Source organism: Dendropsophus ebraccatus, unplaced genomic scaffold, assembly GCF_027789765.1.
Source record: "Dendropsophus ebraccatus isolate aDenEbr1 unplaced genomic scaffold, aDenEbr1.pat pat_scaffold_836_ctg1, whole genome shotgun sequence".
Lineage (NCBI taxonomy): Eukaryota > Metazoa > Chordata > Amphibia > Anura > Hylidae > Dendropsophus > Dendropsophus ebraccatus.
In genome coordinates this window covers 4509-25105 of record NW_027210435.1, presented here as the reverse complement: position 1 = coordinate 25105, position 20597 = coordinate 4509, and the positions used below count along the sequence as shown (strand labels likewise).

The following is a 20597-nucleotide window of genomic DNA, read 5'->3' as shown; positions in this document are numbered from 1 at the left end:
TGAATTCTCACCTGTAGAAGATATTATTGATGTGCCGCCTCATGTACGCTCGCAGCCCCAGAAACTTCCCATAGATGCGATGCAGGATGGTCTTCAGGAAATCGCGCTCTCGGGGGTCTTCACTGTCAAACAGATCCAGGAGCTGAGGAGAGGACCCTACATGACAACCTGGAGGACCTCAGGGCACTGCACAAACATCCTAACCTGGAGGACCCCAGGGCACCGCACACACATCCTAACCTGAAGGAGCCCAGGGCACCGCACACACATCCTAACCTGGAGGACCCCAAGGCACCGCACACACATCCTAACCTGGAGGACCCCAGGGCACCGCACAAACATCCTAACCTGGAGGACCCCAAGGCACCGCACACACATCCTAACCTAGAGGACCTCAGGGCACCGCACACACATCCTAACCTGGAGGAGCCCAGGGCACCGCACACACATCCTAACCTGGAGGACCCCAGGGAACCGCACACACATCCTAACCTAGAGGACCTCAGGGCACTGCACACACATCCTAACCTGGAGGAGCCCAGGGCACCGCACACACATCCTAACCTGGAGGACCCCAGGGCACCGCACACACATCCTAACCTGGAGGAGCCCAGGGCACCGCACACACATCCTAACCTGGAGGAGCCCAGGGCACCGCACACACATCCTAACCTAGAGGACCTCAGGGCACCGCACACACATCCTAACCTGGAGGAGCCCAGGGCACCGCACACACATCCTAACCTGGAGGACCCCAGGGAACCGCACACACATCCTAACCTAGAGGACCCCAGGGAACCGCACACACATCCTAACCTGGAGGACCCCCGGAAACCGCACACACATCCTAACCTGGAGGAGCCCAGGGCACCGCACACACATCCTAACCTGGAGGAGCCCAGGGCACCGCACACACATCCTAACCTGGAGGAGCCCAGGGCACCGCACACACATCCTAACCTGGAGGACCTCAGGGCACCGCACACACATCCTAACCTGGAGGAGCCCAGGGCACCGCACACACATCCTAACCTGGAGGACCCCAGGGAACCGCACACACATCCTAACCTAGAGGACCTCAGGGCACCGCACACACATCCTAACCTGGAGGAGCCCAGGGCACCGCACACACATCCTAACCTGGAGGACCCCAGGGAACCGCACACACATCCTAACCTGGAGGACCCCAGGAAACCGCACACACATCCTAACCTAGAGGACCTCAGGGCACCGCACACACATCCTAACCTAGAGGACCCCAAGGCACCGCACACACATCCTAACCTAGAGGACCCCAGGGCACCGCACAAACATCCCAACCCGGAGGAGCCCAGGGCACCGCACAAACTTCCTAACCCGGAGGACCTCAGGGCACCGCACACACATCCTAACCTGGAGGACCCCAAGGCACCGCACACACATCCTAACCTAGAGGACCCCAAGGCACCGCACACACATCCTAACCTAGAGGACCCCAGGGCACCGCACAAACATCCCAACCCGGAGGAGCCCAGGGCACCGCACAAACATCCCAACCCGGAGGACCCCAGGGCACCGCACAAACATCCTAATCTGGAGGACCCCAAGGCACCGCACAAACATCCTAACCTGGAGGAGCCCAGGGCACCGCACAAACAACCCAACCCGGAGGACCCCAGGGCACCGCACAAACATCCTAATCTGGACGACACAATGACCCATGTCAATCCTCTTACCGACAGTACAAACTTCTGGTCAATGTATTTCTTTGCAACATTGGGCTGAAAGTCGGGAGACTCCAGAAATCTAAGGAAAAACTCATAAACCAGCTGAGAAACAAGAGAAAATACAAAAGTAAGTACAAGTAAACACCATATCCAAGGGGCAGAGGTGATCCACCCCACACTGAAGACCCCACCATGGCCTAATAACCGCCATGTCATGTGACACCCCACCATTACCTGTAAATGGGGCCATGCAGCCTCCAGTGTGGGCTCATCCTCCTCTGGGTCAAACTCGGCCCCACTGGGATTGGAAGAGGGGGGAAGTGGCCGGAATAAATTGATTGAGAACTGGGAAGAGCAAAACATAAGTTACAGGAAGATCCAGTCTGCTGAAAGGCTATGTGCTGCTGGCCCCTCACTCACCATGTGCACGGCCTCCGGATAGATGCAGTCAGTCAGCACATCCCGGCTGTGGGTGATGTACTCCACCATCTCACTCAGCGCCGCTCTCTTCACCTCCTTGTATTTCAGATCACTCAGAGGATCAGACACAAAATCAAAGAGGACGCAGCATTGGCGAATCTTCTGGACAAACAGGGTCTCACGCTCTTCCCCGAGGGGACAATCTGAGAGGAAGGAGAGGAGGAATGGAGAGGTGAAAGGCTCAGAGTGTAAACCTGCGAACATAAGGCTGCTTATAGACATGATATAGACCGCCCCCGAGAAAACACAGCGGAGACCGCCCCCTCGAGACAAACACAGCGGGGACCGCCCCCGAGAACAACACAGCAGGGACCGCCACAAGCCCCCACCCCCCGAGAAAACACAGCGGGGACCGCCCCCGAGAACAACACAGCGGGGACCGCCCCCGAGAAAACACAGCGGGGACCGCCCCCGAGAACAACACAGCAGGGACCGCCACAAGCCCCCACCCCCACCCCCCGAGAAAACACAGCGGGGACCGCCCCCCCGAGAAAAACACAGCGGGGACCGCCACAACCCCACCCCCACCCCCCGAGAAAACACAGCGGGGACCGGCCCCGAAAAAACACAGCGGGGACCACGCCCGAGAAAACACAGCGGGGACCACGCCCGAGAAAACACAGCGGGGACCGCCCCCCCGAGAAAAACACAGCGGGGACCGCCACAACCCCACCCCCCGAAAAAACACAGCGGGGATCGCCCCCCCCCCCAGGAAAACACAGCGGGGACCGCCCCCGAGAAAACACAGCGGGGACCGCCCCCTCGAGACAAACACAGCGGGGACCGCCCCCTCGAGACAAACACAGCGGGGACCGCCCCCTCGAGACAAACACAGCGGGGACCGCCCCCTCGAGTCAAACACAGCGGGGACCGCCCCCTCGAGACAAACACAGCGGGGACCGCCCCCTCGAGACAAACACAGCGGGGACCGCCCCCTCGAGACAAACACAGCGGGGACCGCCCCCTCGAGACAAACACAGCGGGGACCGCCCCCTCGAGACAAACACAGCGGGGAACGCCCCCTCGAGACAAACACAGCGGGGACCGCCCCCTCGAGACAAACACAGCGGGGACCGCCCCCTCGAGTCAAACACAGCGGGGACCGCCCCCTCGAGAAAACACAGCGGGGACCGCCCCCTCAAGAAAACACAGCGGGGACCGCCCCCTCAAGAAAACACAGCGGGGACCGCCCCCTCAAGAAAACACAGCGGGGACCGCCCCTAAAGAAAACACAGCGGGGACCGCCCCCTCAAGAAAACACAGCGGGGACCGCCCCCTCAAGAAAACACAGCGGGGACCGCCCCCTCAAGAAAACACAGCAAGGACCGCCCCCTCAAGAAAACACAGCAAGGACCGCCCCCTCAAGAAAACACAGCAAGGACCGCCCCCTCAAGAAAACAGCGGGGACCGCCCCCTCGAGACAAACACAGCGGGGACCGCCCCCGAGAACAACACAGCGGGGACCGCCACAAGCCCCCACCCCCCGAGAAAACACAGCGGGGACCGCCCCCCGAAGAAAAACAGTGGGGACCGCCACAACCCCACCACCCGAGAAAACACAGCGGGGACCGCCCCCGAGAAAACACAGCGGGGACCGCCCCCTCGAAAAAAACACAGCGGGGATCGCCCCCCCCCCCCCCCCAAGAAAACACAGCGGGGATCGCCCCCCCCCCCCAGGAAAACACAGCGGGGACCGCCCCTGAGAAAACACAGCGGGGACCGCCCCTGAGAAACACAGCGGGGACCGCCCCTGAGAAAACACAGCGGGGACCGCCCCTGAGAAAACACAGCGGGGACCGCCCCTGAGAAAACACAGCGGGGACCGCCCCTGAGAAAACACAGCGGGGACCGCCCCTGAGAAAACACAGCGGGGACCGCCCCTGAGAAAACACAGCGGGGACCGCCCCTGAGAAAACACAGCGGGGACCGCCCCTGAGAAAACACAGCGGGGACCGCCCCTGAGAAAACACAGCGGGGACCGCCCCTGAGAAAACACAGCGGGGACCGCCCCTGAGAAAACACAGCGGGGACCGCCCCTGAGAAAACACAGCGGGGACCGCCCCTGAGAAAACACAGCGGGGACCGCCCCTGAGAAAACACAGCGGGGACCGCCCCTGAGAAAACACAGCGGGGACCGCTCCCGAGAAAACACAGCGGAGACCGCTCCCGAGAAAACACAGCGGGGACCGCTCCCGAGAAAACACAGCGGGGACCGCTCCAGAGAAAACACAGCGGGGACCGCTCCCGAGAAAACACAGCGGGGACCGCTCCCGAGAAAACACAGCAGGGACCGCTCCCGAGAAAACACAGCGGAGACCGCTCCCGAGAAAACACAGCGGGGACCGCTCCCGAGAAAACACAGCAGGGACCGCTCCCGAGAAAACACAGCGGGGACCGCTCCAGAGAAAACACAGCGGGGACCGCAAAACTATGGTGTGGACGGTGCTGAGAAAGATACACTCTGTACAGATACATGGCACCTTTCTGTTCAGGAAAAAGCAGCCCCTCCCTCACTATCACTGCTGGATGTTACAGTGATGTTGCTAGAAGGGAGGAGTAAGGGCACTTTTACACAGAAAGATTATCTGACAGATTATCAGCCAAAGATTTGAAGCCAAAGCCAGGAATGGATTTAAAAAGAGGAGAAATCTCAGGCTTTCCTTTATGACCTGATCTCTGATTATAGTCTGTTCCAGGTTTTGGCTTCAAATCTTTGGCCGATAATCTGTCAGATAATCTTTCTGTGTAAAAGGTCTCTAAGAGGAAATAGTTCCATATTTACACCATCTGTGACAAGAAATCAGTGTAGTAGGAGTGACTAAGTGAGGGAGACCTCTCCACACAGGTAACCCATTCATACCCTGAGGGTAATGACTATTAGGGACCTCTCCACACAGGTAACCCATTCATCCTGAGGGTAATGACTATTAGGGACCTCTCCACACAGGTAACCCATTCATCCTGAGGGTAATGACTATTAGGGACCTCTCCACACAGGTAACCCATTCATCCTGAGGGTAATGACTATTAGAGACCTCAGGGCCGGCCTTAGGGTAGATGGCGCCCTGTGCGAAACTTTCTTTTGGCGCCCCCCCGCCCCTGTTGATACCCCCTAATGGTGACAGACTAAATCTCACAGCCTCCCATCCCTCCAGACAACCCCCCACAACAAAACCACAAACGGGACAGAAGGCTGTAGTATTTAGATACAATATACTAAATCGTACTACAACAAGCTCCACCCCTAAACCCCAGCCCCCCCAAACCCCCCCGGCCCCCGATAGAAGTACCATCTATGTATGTAATCTACCAATCATCTACCCTCCCCCCCCCCCCCGTTATATATGTGACCTTTTAATCACTTTTTGAATTTTTCTCTGAGATGTGACTTCACTAAAAAACAGCAAATTTGGACTTGGCCTATTTGGCGATTACACTGTTTACCGTGCAGGCAGCAGTAGTTATACACTGTTTAGCTGTTGGGGTATGCTGGGGGTAGTAGTTATACACTGTTTAGCTGTTGGGGTATGCTGGGGGTAGTAGTTATGCAGTGTTTAGCTGTTGGGGTATGCTGGGGGCAGTAGTTATGCACTGTTTAGCTGTTGGGGTATGCTGGGGGGCAGTAGTTATGCACTGTTTAGCTGTTGGGGTATGCTGGGGGCAGTAGTTATGCACTGTTTAGCTGTTGGGGTATGCTGGGGGCAGTAGTTATGCACTGTTTAGCTGTTGGGGTATGCTGGGGGCAGTAGTTATGCACTGTTTAGTACTGTTGGGGTATGCTGGGGGCAGTAGTTATGCACTGTTTAGCTGTTGGGGTATGCTGAGGGCAGTAGTTATACACTGTTTAGCTGTTGGGGTATGCTGGGGGCAGTAGTTATGCACTGTTTAGCTGTTGGGGTATGCTGGGGGCAGTAGTTATGCAGTGTTTAGCTGTTGGGGTATGCTGGGGGCAGTAGTTATACACTGTTTAGCTGTTGGGGTATGCTGGGGGCAGTAGTTATGCACTGTTTAGCTGTTGGGGTATGCTGGGGGCAGTAGTTATGCAGTGTTTAGCTGTTGGGGTATGCTGGGGGCAGTAGTTATGCAGTGTTTAGCTGTTGGGGTATGCTGGGGGCAGTAGTTATGCACTGTTTAGCTGTTGGGGTATGCTGGGGGCAGTAGTTATGCACTGTTTAGCTGTTGGGGTATGCTGGGGGCAGTAGTTATGCACTGTTTCAGCTGATATATAGATAGAGATAGATAGAAAGATAGAAGGGAAAGAGGTAGAGAGACAGAGGAGAGAAAAGCATCAGACTTACAGCAGGGGCCCAGGATCCTGGAGGCTGCAGCATTGCTGATGAGGAGGAGGGAGGACGCATATGGCCAGGCAGAGGTCACAGGTCAGCACACTGATGGGACCTGAGCACACTGCAGGCTGCAATGTGGCAAGAAAAAAGTCAGCATCCCACCCGTGGTGTGTACCGGGGGCGGGGCTTGTCGGTGGGGGCGGAGCTTACCGGGATCAACCCGGAACATTACTTTGCCAGGTTCCTAGCCGGTCTATCTTCTGGAGCGCCCAAACCAACTACTATGTAAGGAGGGCAGGCGGCCAGCTAGAGGGGCGCTCTGGCAGACAGACAGAACGTCTGTCTGCCAGACCAGTTAAGTGTGCAGCTGACTGCCAGAGCGCCCCCCCAACTGGCCAGGAGTGATGCGCCCTGTGCAACCGCACAGCTCGCACACCCCAAAGGCCGGCCCTGAGAGACCTCTCCACACAGGTAACCCATTCATCCCGAGGGTAATGACTATTAGGGACCTCTCCACACAGGTAACCCATTCATCCCGAGGGTAATGACTATTAGGGACCTCTCCACACAGGTAACCCATTCATCCCCAGAGGGTAATGACTATTAGGGACCTCTCCACACAGGTAACCCATTCATCCCGAGGGTAATGACTATTAGGGACCTCTCCACACAGGTAACCCATTCATCCTGAGGGTAATGACTATTAGGGACCTCTCCACACAGGTAACCCATTCATCCTGAGAGTAATGACTATTAGGGACCTCTCCACACAGGTAACCCATTCATCCTGAGGGTAATGACTATTAGGGACCTCTCCACACAGGTAACCCATTCATCCCGAGGGTAATGACTATTAGGGACCTCTCCACACAGGTAACCCATTCATCCCCAGAGGGTAATGACTATTAGGGACCTCTGCACACAGGTAACCCATTCATCCTGAGGTTAATGACTATTAGAGACCTCTCCACACAGGTAACCCATTCACCTCGAAGGTAATGACAATTAGGGACCTCTCCATCTTTTTCAGCACTGCTAGGTCAGAAGTATTCGTCACGGTTTCACCTGCTCCCTCCTCATCTCCTCGTGCCTGATTTAACAATGCACGTCCACCATCTCGGGCAACCCCGCCATCATATCAATGACCAGGTGCAGCCGGGTGAATAGGTTTACACCAGAGACGACCCCCTAACTTCTGCACGGACCCTCACACTGGAGAAGTGTTTACCCTTTAAGTCTTTTATCATCTCTGGCTGAAGAGCACCACAAGTACCAGCCAGCCCAGAGGTTGTATCATTATTCTGTCAACTCAGCTGGTGAGGTCACACATACCATGGTGCAGTGCTACACAATATCCACTCATTACTCACAGATGTGTAGTTAGTGGCAGGACTTATACTGCAGCTGTGCAGAGATGGTGTTGGCTGCCAGAATAAGCTCCTCCCCTGTGCTGCCTGTGGCCAGGAGCCAATCACATGACAGGCAGAGAAGTGAGGATATAAGCGTTACCTGTAGAGGACTGTGCCCTGTGCAGTTACCTGTAGAGGACTGTGCTCTGTGTGCTGTGCAGTTACCTGTAGAGGACTGTGCCCTGTGTGCTGTGCAGTTACCTGTAGAGGACTGTGCCCTGTGCAGTTACCTGTAGAGGACTGTGCTCTGTGTGCTGTGCAGTTACCTGTAGAGGACTGTGCCCTGTGTGCTGTGCAGTTACCTGTAGAGGACTGTGCCCTGTGTGCTGTGCAGTTACCTGTAGAGGACTGTGCCCTGTGGGCTGTGCAGTTACCTGTAGAGGACTGTGCCCTGTGTGCTGTGCAGTTACCTGTAGAGGACTGTGCCCTGTGGGCTGTGCAGTTACCTGTAGAGGACTGTGCTCTGTGTGCTGTGCAGTTACCTGTAGAGGACTGTGCTCTGTGTGCTATGCAGTTACCTGTAGAGGACTGTACCCTGTGGGCTGTGCAGTTACCTGTAGAGGACTGTGCCCTGTGTGCTGTGCAGTTACCTGTAGAGGACTGTGCTCTGTGTGCTGTGCAGTTACCTGTAGAGGACTGTACCCTGTGGGCTGTGCAGTTACCTGTAGAGGACTGTACCCTGTGGGCTGTGCAGTTACCTGTAGAGGACTGTGCCCTGTGGGCTGTGCAGTTACCTGTAGAGGACTGTGCCCTGTGGGCTGTGCAGTTACCTGTAGAGGACTGTACCCTGTGGGCTGTGCAGTTACCTGTAGAGGACTGTACCCTGTGGGCTGTGCAGTTACCTGTAGAGGACTGTGCCCTGTGTGCTGTGCAGTTACCTGTAGAGGACTGTACCCTGTGGGCTGTGCAGTTACCTGTAGAGGACTGTACCCTGTGGGCTGTGCAGTTACCTGTAGAGGACTGTGCCCTGTGTGCTGTGCAGTTACCTGTAGAGGACTGTGCTCTGTGTGCTGTGCAGTTACCTGTAGAGGACTGTGCTCTGTGTGCTGTGCAGTTACCTGTAGAGGACTGTACCCTGTGCAGTTACCTGTAGAGGACTGTGCTCTGTGTGCTGTACAGTTACCTGTAGAGGACTGTGCTCTGTGTGCTGTGCAGTTACCTGTAGAGGACTGTACCCTGTGCAGTTACCTGTAGAGGACTGTGCCCTGTGTGCTGTGCAGTTACCTGTAGAGGACTGTACCCGGTGGGCTGTGCAGTTACCTGTAGAGGACTGTGCCCTGTGGGCTGTGCAGTTACCTGTAGAGGACTGTGCTCTGTGTGCTGTGCAGTTACCTGTAGAGGACTGTACCCTGTGGGCTGTGCAGTTACCTGTAGAGGACTGTACCCTGTGGGCTGTGCAGTTACCTGTAGAGGACTGTACCCTGTGGGCTGTGCAGTTACCTGTAGAGGACTGTGCCCTGTGTGCTGTGCAGTTACCTGTAGAGGGCTGTACCCTGTGTGCTGTGCAGTTACCTGTAGAGGACTGTACCCTGTGGGCTGTGCAGTTACCTGTAGAGGACTGTACCCTGTGGACTGTGCAGTTACCTGTAGAGGACTGTACCCTGTGGGCTGTGCAGTTACCTGTAGAGGACTGTACCCTGTGTGCTGTGCAGTTACCTGTAGAGGACTGTGCTCTGTGGGCTGTGCAGTTACCTGTAGAGGACTGTGCCCTGTGGGCTGTGCAGTTACCTGTAGAGGACTGTGCACTGTGGGCTGTGCAGTTACCTGTAGAGGACTGTGCCCTGTGGGCTGTGCAGTTACCTGTAGAGGACTGTGCTCTGTGTGCTGTGCAGTTACCTGTAGAGGACTGTGCTCTGTACCCTGTGCAGTTACCTGTAGAGGACTGTGCTCTGTGTGCTGTGCAGTTACCTGTAGAGGACTGTGCTCTGTGTGCAGTTACCTGTAGAGGACTGTGCCCTGTGGGCTGTGAAGTTACCTGTAGAGGACTGTGCCCTGTGGGCTGTGCAGTTACCTGTAGAGGACTGTGCAGTTACCTGTAGAGGACTGTACCCTGTGGGCTGTGCAGTTACCTGTAGAGGACTGTGCCCTGTGGGCTGTGCAGTTACCTGTAGAGGACTGTGCAGTTACCTGTAGAGGACTGTACCCTGTGGGCTGTGCAGTTACCTATAGAGGACTGTGCCCTGTGGGCTGTGCAGTTACCTGTAGAGGACTGTGCAGTTACCTGTAGAGGACTGTACCCTGTGTGCTGTACAGTTACCTGTAGAGGACTGTACCCTGTGTGCTGTGCAGTTACCTGTAGAGGACTGTGCCCTGTGTGCTGTACAGTTACCTGTAGAGGACTGTACCCTGTGTGCTGTGCAGTTACCTGTAGAGGACTGTACCCTGTGTGCTGTGCAGTTACCTGTAGAGGACTGTGCTCTGTGTGCTGTGCAGTTACCTGTAGAGGACTGTGCAGTTGTCTATCTGTAGAGGACTGGGAGGGGGGGGGTATGACATCATCAGCACCGCTTAGCCCTGTTCTCACCTTTCAGTGGCGGGAGCTTGTGGAGTTCTCTGTTCTTGCTGAGGCTGAATCTGGAGGAGCTCTGCCGCCGCTCCCGCTTCACCACCTGTCCGCCACCACCATACTGGATCTTATTGAGCTGAGTAGGAGGAGGAGCGCTGGGACTGGGGCGCTTATTAACCCCTTGCTGAGCCTGAGGACAACAAAGACTCCAACGTATATTACCACCAACCACTGCGTATAGCACATTACAACCTAACACCCCCCCCCCCATACTATATACGCAGACCCCCAACCATACAGTGCCCCCCCACTCCATATATAGAGATTCCCAACCATACACCCCTATACTGTACCCCCTACTATATACAGAGGACCCCCAACCTGCTGCGGACCATACACCCCCATACTGTACCCCCTACTATATACAGAGACCCCCAACCTGCTGCGGACCATACACCCCCTATTATATACAGAGACCCCCAACCTGCTGCGGACCATACACCTCCATACTGTACCCCCCCCCCTATATACAGAGACCCCCAACCTGCTGCTGACCATACACCTCCATACTGTACCCCCCCCATATACAGAGATCAGATAAAGAGACCCCCAACCTGCTGCTGACCATACACCTCCATACTATACCCCCTCTATATACAGAGACCCCCCAACCTGCTGCGGACCACACACCTCCATACTATACCCCCCGTATATACAGAGACCCCCAACCTGCTGAGGACCATACACCTCCATACTGTACCCCCCATATACAGAGACCCCCAACCTGCTGCGGACCAATACACCCCCATACTGTACCCCCTACTATATACAGAGACCCCCAACCTGCAACTGACCATACACCCCCATACTGTACCCCCCCTATATACAGAGACCCCCAACCTGCTGCTGACCATACACCTCCATACTGTACCCCCTACTATATACAGAGACCCTAACCTGCTGCGGACCACCACACCTCCATACTGTACCCCCCCTATATACAGAGACCCCCAACCTGCTGCGACCACACACCTCCATACTGTACCCCCTACTATATACAGAGACCCCCAACCTGCTGCTGACCATACACCTCCATACTGTACCCCCCCTATATACAGAGACCCCCCAACCTGCTGCGGACCATACACCTCCATACTGTACCCCCTACTATATACAGAGACCCCCAACCTGCTGCGGACCACACACCTCCATACTGTACCCCTCTATATACAGAGACCCCCCAACCTGCTGCGGACCACACACCTCCATACTGTACCCCCCCTATATACAGAGACCCCCAACCTGCTGCGGACCATACACCTCCATACTGTACCCCCTACTATATACAGAGACCCCCAACCTGCTGCGGACCATACACCTCCATACTGTACCCCCTACTATATACAGAGACCCCCACCTGCTTCTTACCATACACCTCTATACTGTACCCCCTATACACAGAGACCCCCAACCTGCTGCGGAACCATACACTTCCATACTGTACCCCCCCTATATACAGAGACCCCCAACCTGCTGCTTACCATACACCTCCATACTGTACCCCCCCTATATACAGAGACCCCCAACCTGCTGCTGACCATACACCCCTATACTGTACCCTCCCTATATACAGAGACCCCCAACCTGCTGCGGACCATACACCTCCATACTGTACCCCCCCTATATACAGAGACCCCCAACCTGCTGCTTACCATACACCCCCATACTGTACCCCCCCCTGTATACAGAGACCCCCAACCTGCTGCGGACCATAACACCCCCATACTGTACCCCCCCCTATATACAGAGACCCCCAACCTGCTGCTGACCATACACCTCCATACTGTACCCCCTACTATATACAGAGACCCCCAACCTGCTGCTGACCATACACCTCCATACTGTACCCCCTACTATATACAGAGACCCCCAACCTGCTGCGGACCATACACCTCCATACTGTACCCTCCCCTATATACAGAGATCAGATACAGAAACCCTCAACCTGCTCCGGACCATACATCTCCATACTGTACCCCCTACTATATACAGAGACCCCCAACCTGCTGCGGACCATACACCTCCATACTGTACCCCCTACTATATACAGAGACCCCCAACCTGCTGCTGACAATACACCTCCATACTGTACCCCCTACTATATACAGAGACCCCCAACCTGCTGCGGACCATACACCTCCATGACTGTACCCCCCCTATATACAGAGACCCTCAACCTGCTCCGGACCATACATCTCCATACTGTACCCCCTACTATATACAGAGACCCCCAACCTGCTGCTGACCATACACCTCCATACTGTACCCCCTACTTTATACAGAGACCCCCAACCTGCTGCTGACCATACACCTCCATACTGTACCCCCTACTATATACAGAGACCCCCAACCTGCTGCGGACCATACACCTCCATACTGTACCCTCCCCTATATACAGAGATCAGATACAGAAACCCTCAACCTGCTGCTGACCATACATCTCCATACTGTACCCCCTACTTTATACAGAGACCCCCAACCTGCTGCTGACCATACACCTCCATACTGTACCCCCCCTATATACAGAGACCCTCAACCTGCTCCGGACCATACATCTCCATACTGTACCCCCCCTATATACAGAGACCCCCAACCTGCTGCGGACCATACACCTCCATACTGTACCCCCTACTATATACAGAGACCCCCAACCTGCTGCGGACCATACACCTCCATACTGTACCCCCTACTATATACAGAGACCCCCAACCTGCTTCTTACCATACACCTCTATACTGTACCCCCCTATACACAGAGACCCCCAACCTGCTGCGGACCATACACTTCCATACTGTACCCCCCCTATATACAGAGACCCCCCCAACCTGCTGCGGACCATACACCTCCATACTGTACCCCCCCTATATACAGAGACCCTCAACCTGCTGCGGACCATACACCTCCATACTGTACCCCCTACTATATACAGAGACCCCCAACCTGCTGCTGACCATACACCTCCATACTGTACCCCCTACTTTATACAGAGACCCCCAACCTGCTGCGGACCATACACCTCCATACTGTACCCCCTACTATATACAGAGACCCCCAACCTGCTGCGGACCATACACTTTCATACTGTACCCCCCCTATATACAGAGACCCCCAACCTGCTGCTGACCATACACCTCCATACTGTACCCCCTACTATATACAGAGACCCCCAACCTGCTGCTGACCATACACCCCCATACTGTAACCCCCCTATATACAGAGACCCCCAACCTGCTGCGGACCACACACCCCCATACTGTACCCCTCTATATACAGAGACCCCCAACCTGCTGCGGACCATACACCCCCTATTATATACAGAGACCCCCAACCTGCTGCGGACCATACACCTCCATACTGTACCCCCTACTATATACAGAGACCCCCAACCTGCTGCTGACCATACACCCCCATACTGTAACCCCCCTATATACAGAGACCCCCAACCTGCTGCTGACCATACACCTCCATACTTTACCCCCTACTATATACAGAGACCCCCAACCTGCTGCTGACCATACACCTCCATACTGTACCCCCCTATATACAGAGACCCCCAACCTGCTGCTGACCATACACCTCTCTACTGTACCCCCCCTCCCCCTATATACAGAGACCCCCAACCTGCTGCTGACCATACACCTCTCTACTGTACCCCCCCCTCCCCCTATATACAGAGACCCCCAACCTGCTGCTGACCATACACCTCTCTACTGTACCCCCCCCCCCCCCCCTCCCCCTATATACAGAGACCTCCATTACCCTCCTGGCAGTGATCTCACCTCCTCAGTGTTGCTTCCTCCATCTTTCCCGTTGTTCTTCTGGGCTCCTCTCCCTCCACCAACCTTCACTGGATCCTGAAGACAAAAATCACAGAACTCTATGGCTGCGTTCACACTACAGAACCCAGGCGGGTAACCCTGGCGCACATATCTGCCCTGCCATGTACATCCATTTTATGGTGGGCCGATTCTCTTCAGGGGCGACGGCAGAATCTGAGGTGGGTTATCTGCCCAGGGTCCGTAATGTGACCCCTAAATGTCTCTCTCTCTGTCAGTGTGGAGCCGTCTCTCTCTCTCTCTCTCTGTCAGTGTGGAGCCGTCTCTCTCTCTCTCTCTGTCAGTGTGGAGCCGTCTCTCTCTCTCTCTCTCTGTCAGTGTGGAGCCGTCTCTCTCTCTCTCTCTGTCAGTGTGGAGCCGTCTCTCTCTCTCTGTCAGTGTGGAGCCCTCTCTCTCTGTCAGTGTGGAGCCGTCTCTCTCTCTCTCACTGTCAGTGTGGAGCCGTCTCTCTCTCTCTCACTGTCAGTGTGGAGCCGTCTCTCTCTCTCTCACTGTCAGTGTGGAGCCGTCTCTCTCTCTCTCACTGTCAGTGTGGAAGCCAGTCGTCTCCTCTCTCGCTCACTGTCAAGTGTGGAGCCGTCCTCTCATCTCATCTCTCTCTCTCCTCTCTCACTGTCAGTGTGGAGCCCGTCTCTCTCTCTCTCTCACAGTCCAGTGTGGAGCCGTCTCTCTCTCTCTCTCACTGTCAGTGTGGAGCCGTCTCTCTCTCTCTCTCACTGTCAGTGTGGAGCCGTCTCTCTCTCTCTCTCTCACTGTCAGTGTGGAGCCGTCTCTCTCTCTCTCTCTCACTGTCAGTGTGGAGCCGTCTCTCTCTCTCTCTCTCACTGTCAGTGTGGAGCCGTCTCTCTCTCTCTCTCTCACTGTCAGTGTGGAGCCGTCTCTCTCTCTCTCTCTCACTGTCAGTGTGGAGCCGTCTCTCTCTCTCTCTCACTGTCAGTGTGGAGCCGTCTCTCTCTCTCTCTCTCTCTCTCTCTCTGTCAGTGTGGAGCCGTCTCTCTCTCTCTCTCTGTCAGTGTGGAGCCGTCTCTCTATCTCTGTCAGTGTGGAGCCCTCTCTCTCTCTCTGTCAGTGTGGAGCCCTCTCTCTCTCTCTGTCAGTGTGGAGCCGTCTCTCTCTCTGTCAGTGTGGAGCCGTCTCTCTCTCTCTCACTGTCAGTGTGGAGCCGTCTCTCTCTCTCTCACTGTCAGTGTGGAGCCGTCTCTCTCTCTCTCACTGTCAGTGTGGAGCCGTCTCTCTCTCTCTCACTGTCAGTGTGGAGCCGTCTCTCTCTCTCTCTCACTGTCAGTGTGGAGCCGTCTCTCTCTCTCTCTCACTGTCAGTGTGGAGCCGTCTCTCTCTCTCTCTCACTGTCAGTGTGGAGCCGTCTCTCTCTCTCTCTCACTGTCAGTGTGGAGCCGTCTCTCTCTCTCTCTCACTGTCAGTGTGTGAGCCGGTCTCTCTCGCTCTCTCCTGTCAGTGTGAGCCGTCTCTCTCCTCTCTCCACTGCAGTGTGGAGCCGTCCTCTCTCTCTCTCACTGTCAGTGTGGAGCGTCTCTCTCTCTCTCTCTCACTGTCAGTGTGGAGCCGTTCTCTCTCTCTCTCTCACTGTCCGTGTGGAGCCGTCTCTCTCTCGTCTCTCTCTGTCAGTGTGGAGCCGTCTCTCTCTCTCTCTCTCTGTCAGTGTGGGAGCCGTCTCTCTCTCTCTCTATCTGTCAGTGTGGGAGCCGTCTCTCTCTCTCTGTCATGTGGAGCCGTCTCTCTCTCTCTGTCAGTTGGAGCCGTCTCCCTCTCTCTCTCTGTCAGTGTGGATCCGTCTCTCTCTCTCTACTGTCAGTGTGGAGCCGTCCCTCTCTCTCTCTGTCAGTGTGGAGCCCGTCTCTCTCTCTCTGTCAGTGTGGAGCCGTCTCTCTCTCTCTGTCAGTGTGGAGCCGTCTCTCTCTCTCTGTCAGTGTGGAGCCGTCTCTCTCTCTCTGTCAGTGTGGAGCCGTCTCTCTCTCTCTGTCAGTGTGGAGCCGTCTCTCTCTCTCTCTCTCACTGTCAGTGTGGAGCCGTCTCTCTCTCTCTCTCTCTCACTGTCAGTGTGGAGCCGTCTCTCTCTCTCTCTCTCACTGTCAGTGTGGAGCCGTCTCTCTCTCTCTCTCTCACTGTCAGTGTGGAGCCGTCTCTCTCTCTCTCTCTCTCACTGTCAGTGTGGAGCCGTCTCTCTCTCTCTCACTGTCAGTGTGGAGCCGTCTCTCTCTCTCTCTCACTGTCAGTGTGGAGCCGTCTCTCTCTCTCTCTCACTGTCAGTGTGGAGCCGTCTCTCTCTCTCTGTCAGTGTGGAGCCGTCTCTCTCTCTCTGTCAGTGTCAGTCAGTCCGTCTCTCTCTCTCTGTCAGTGTCAGTCAGTCCGTCTCTCTCTCTCTGTCAGTGTGGAGCCGTCTCTCTCTCTCTGTCAGTGTGGAAGCCGTCTCTCTCTCTCTGTCAGTGTGGAGCCGTCTCTCTCTCTCTGTCAGTGTGGAGCCGTCTCTCTCTCTCTGTCAGTGTGGAGCCGTCTCTCTCTCTCTGTCAGTGTGGAGCCGTCTCTCTCTCTCTGTCAGTGTGGAGCCGTCTCTCTCTCTCTGTCAGTGTGGAGCCGTCTCTCTCTCTCTGTCAGTGTGGAGCCGTCTCTCTCTCTCTGTCAGTGTGGAGCCGTCTCTCTCTCTCACTGTCAGTGTGGAGCCGTCTCTCTCTCTCACTGTCAGTGTGGAGCCGTGTCTCTCTCTCTCTCTCTCTGTCAGTGTGGAGCCGTCTCTCTCTCTCTCTCTGTCAGTGTGGAGCCGTCTCTCTCTCTCTCTCTCTGTCAGTGTGGAGCCGTCTCTCTCTCTCTCTCTGTCAGTGTGGAGCCGTCTCTCTCTCTCTCTCTGTCAGTGTGGAGCCGTCTCTCTCTCTATCTCTGTCAGTGTGGAGCCGTCTCTCTCTCTCTCTCTCTGTCAGTGTGGAGCCGTCTCTCTCTCTCTCTCTCTGTCAGTGTGGAGCCGTCTCTCTCTCTCTCTCTGTCAGTGTGGAGCCGTCTCTCTCTCTCTCTGTCAGTGTGGAGCCGTCTCTCTCTCGTCTCTCTCTCTGTCAGTGTGGAGCCGTCTCTCTCCTCTCTCTCTCCTCTCACTGTCAGTGTGGAGCCGTCTCTCTCTCTCTCTCTGTCAGTGTGGAGCCGTCTCTCTCTCTCTCTATCTCTCTCTCTCTCTCTGTCAGTGTGGAGCCGTCTCTCTCTCTCTCTCTGTCAGTGTGGAGCCGTACTCTCTCTCTCTCTCTCTCACTGTCAGTGTGGAGCCGTCTCTCTCTCTCTCTCTCTCTCTCACTGTCAGTGTGGAGCCGTCTCTCTCTCTCTCTGTCAGTGTGGAGCCGTCTCTCTCTCTCTCTCTCTCTCTCTCTCTCTGTCAGTGTGGAGCCGTCTCTCTCTCTCTGTCAGTGTGGAGCCGTCTCTCTCTCTCTCTCTCTCTCACTGTCAGTGTGGAGCCGTCTCTCTCTCTCTCTCTGTCAGTGTGGAGCCGTCTCTCTCTCTCTCTCTCTCTCACTGTCAGTGTGGAGCCGTCTCTCTCTCTCTCACTGTCAGTGTGGAGCCGTGTCTCTCTCTCTCTCTCTGTCAGTGTGGAGCTCGTCTCTCTCTCTCTCTCCTCTCTCTCTCTCTGTCAGTGTGGAGCCGTCTCTCTCTCTCTCTCTCTCACTGTCAGTGTGGAGCCGTCTCTCTCTCTCTCTCTCTCTCACTGTCAGTGTGGAGCCGTCTCTCTCTCTATCTCTCTCTCTCTCTCTCACTGTCAGTGTGGAGCCGTCTCTCTTCTCTCTCTCTTCTCTCTCACTGTCAGTGTGGAGCCGTCTCTCTCTCTCTCTCTCTCACTGTCAGTGTGGAGCCGTCTCTCTCTCTCTCTGTCAGTGTGGAGCCGTCTCTCTCTCTCTCTCTGTCAGTGTGGAGCCGTCTCTCTCTCTCTCTCTCTCTCTATCAGTGTGGAGCCGTCTCTCTCTCTCTCTCTCTCACTGTCAGTGTGGAGCCGTCTCTCTCTCTCTCTCTCTCTCTCTCACTGTCAGTGTGGAGCCGTCTCTCTCTCTCTCTCTCACTGTCAGTGTGGAGCCGTCTCTCTCTCTCTCTCTCTCACTGTCAGTGTGGAGCCGTCTCTCTCTCTCTATCTCTCTCTCTCTCTCTCACTGTCAGTGTGGAGCCGTCTCTCTCTCTCTCACTGTCAGTGTGGAGCCGTCTCTCTCTCTCTCTCACTGTCAGTGTGGAGCCGTCTCTCTCTCTCTCACTGTCAGTGTGGAGCCGTCTCTCTCTCTCTCACTGTCAGTGTGGAGCCGTCTCTATCTCTCTGTCAGTGTGGAGCCGTCTCTCTCTCTCTCTCTCTCTCTCTCTGTCAGTGTGGAGCCGTCTCTCTCTCTCACTGTCAGTGTGGAGCCGTCTCTCTCTCTCTCTCTCTCTCTCTCTGTCAGTGTGGAGCCGTCTCTATCTCTCTGTCAGTGTGGAGCCGTCTCTCTCTCTCTCTCTCTCTCTCTCTCTGTCAGTGTGGAGCCGTCTCTCTCTCTCACTGTCAGTGTGGAGCCGTCTCTCTCTCTCTCTCTCTCTCTCTCTGTCAGTGTGGAGCCGTCTCTCTCTCTGTCAGTGTGGAGCCGTCTCTCTCTCTCTCTGTGTGGAGCCGTCTCTCTCTCTCACTGTCAGTGTGGAGCCGTCTCTCTCTCTCTCTCTCTCTCTCTCTCTGTCAGTGTGGAGCCGTCTCTATCTCTCTGTCAGTGTGGAGCCGTCTCTCTCTCACTGTCAGTGTGGAGCCGTCTCTCTCTCTCTCTCTCTCTCTCTCTGTCAGTGTGGAGCCGTCTCTCTCTCTCTCTCACTGTCAGTGTGGAGCCGTCTCTCTCTCTGTCAGTGTGGAGCCGTCTCTCTCTCTCTCTCTCTCTGTCAGTGTGGAGCCGTCTCTCTCTCTCTCTCTCTCTCTCTGTCAGTGTGGAGCCGTCTCTATCTCTCTGTGTCTGCCAGTTTGGGGCCGTCTCTCTTACCTTCTCTTTCTTAGGCTTATACGGCATGTCTCCTGATGTCTCTTGAAGTCTCTCGTCCTCTCGGAGGTCTCTGCGGATTTTCGGTGGCGTCGGACGTGTGACGTCATCTAGCCGCGGAGTGACGTTGGCGTACGTGTTGCCATGGTAACAGTCAGTTTCCTCTACCGTCTTCACATTTAGGCGCTGACGTCAGTGATTGCGATGTCCCGCCCTCAGACACGCCCCAGCAATAATTCTATGCGCCTTCTAGATCCGGCCGTCATCCGCCATGTTACTACACCCTCCATAGGGAAGGAGATGGAGGAATTCTGGTCGGAGGAAAAACGGCAGTCATGTGAGTACAGGGACAGTCAGGGAGTTGTGCGGCAGTCAGTAGAGGTGCAGTCAGTAAGTAGTGGGCAGTCAGTGAACAGAGGGGCAGTCAGTGAGTAGTGGGGCAGTCAGTGAGAAGTGGGGGCAGTCAGTGAGTAGTGGGGCAGTAAGTGAACAGAGGGGCAGTCAGTGAATAGAGGGGCAGTCAGTAAGTATTGGGGCAGTTAGTGAGTATTGGGCCAGTCAGTGAATAGAGGGGCAGTCAGTGAGAAGTGGGGCAGTCAGTGAGAAGTGGGGCAGTCAGTGAGTATTGGGGCAGTCAGTGAGTATTGGGGCAGTCAATGAGTATTGGGCAGTCAGTGAACAGAGGGACAGTCAGTGAGTATTGGGGCAGTCAGTGAGTAGTGGGGCAGTAAGTGAACAGAGGGGCAGTCAGTGAGTAGTGGGGCAGTCAGTGAACAGAGGGGCAGTCAGTGAGAAGTGGGGCAGTCAGTGAGAAGTGGGGCAGTCAGTGAGTATTGGGGCAGTCAATGAGTATTGGGCAGTCAGTGAACAGAGGGACAGTCAGTGAGTATTGGGCGTCAGTGAGTATTGGGGCAGTCGTGAGTAGTGGGGCAGTAAGTGAACAGAGGGCAGTCAGTGAGTAGTGGGGCAGTCAGTGAGTATTGGGGCAGTCGTGAGTAGTGGGCAGTAAGTGAACAGAGGGCTCAGTGAGTAGTGGGCAGTCAGTGAGTATTGGGGCAGTCAGTGACAGAGGGGCATCAGTGAGAAGTGGGGCAGTCAGTGAGAAGTGGGGCAGTCGTGAGTATTGGGGCAGTCAGTGAGTATTGGGGCAGTCAATGAGTATTGGGCACAGTGAGTATTGGGGCAGTCAGTGAGTATTGGGGCAGTCAGTGAGTATTGGGCAGTCAGTGAGTAGTGGGGCAGTAAGTGAACAGAGGGGCAGTCAGTGAGTATTGGGGCAGTCAGTGAGTATTGGGGCAGTCAGTGAGTATTGGGCAGTCAATGAGTATTGGGCAGTCAGTGAAC

At 55.4% G+C, this 20597-nt stretch overlaps 1 protein-coding gene across 1 annotated transcript in view; it reads right to left on the bottom strand.

Moving 5' to 3' along the window:
- The window catches only part of LOC138780522 (serine/threonine-protein phosphatase 2A 56 kDa regulatory subunit delta isoform-like), a 65861-nt gene extending 46546 nt beyond the window's left edge, over positions 1 to 19315 (bottom strand). The window contains exons 1-7 of the mRNA XM_069956710.1: positions 19257 to 19315; positions 14227 to 14301; positions 10406 to 10577; positions 2127 to 2329; positions 1941 to 2051; positions 1716 to 1808; positions 12 to 142 (exon numbers count right to left, since the gene is read on the bottom strand). Coding sequence (XP_069812811.1) covers positions 12 to 142; positions 1716 to 1808; positions 1941 to 2051; positions 2127 to 2329; positions 10406 to 10577; positions 14227 to 14301; positions 19257 to 19283 — 812 coding nt within the window. The 5' untranslated portion in view covers positions 19284 to 19315. The remainder of the gene's footprint in view (positions 1 to 11; positions 143 to 1715; positions 1809 to 1940; positions 2052 to 2126; positions 2330 to 10405; positions 10578 to 14226; positions 14302 to 19256) is intronic.
- Between the last annotated feature and the right edge of the window lie 1282 nt (positions 19316 to 20597).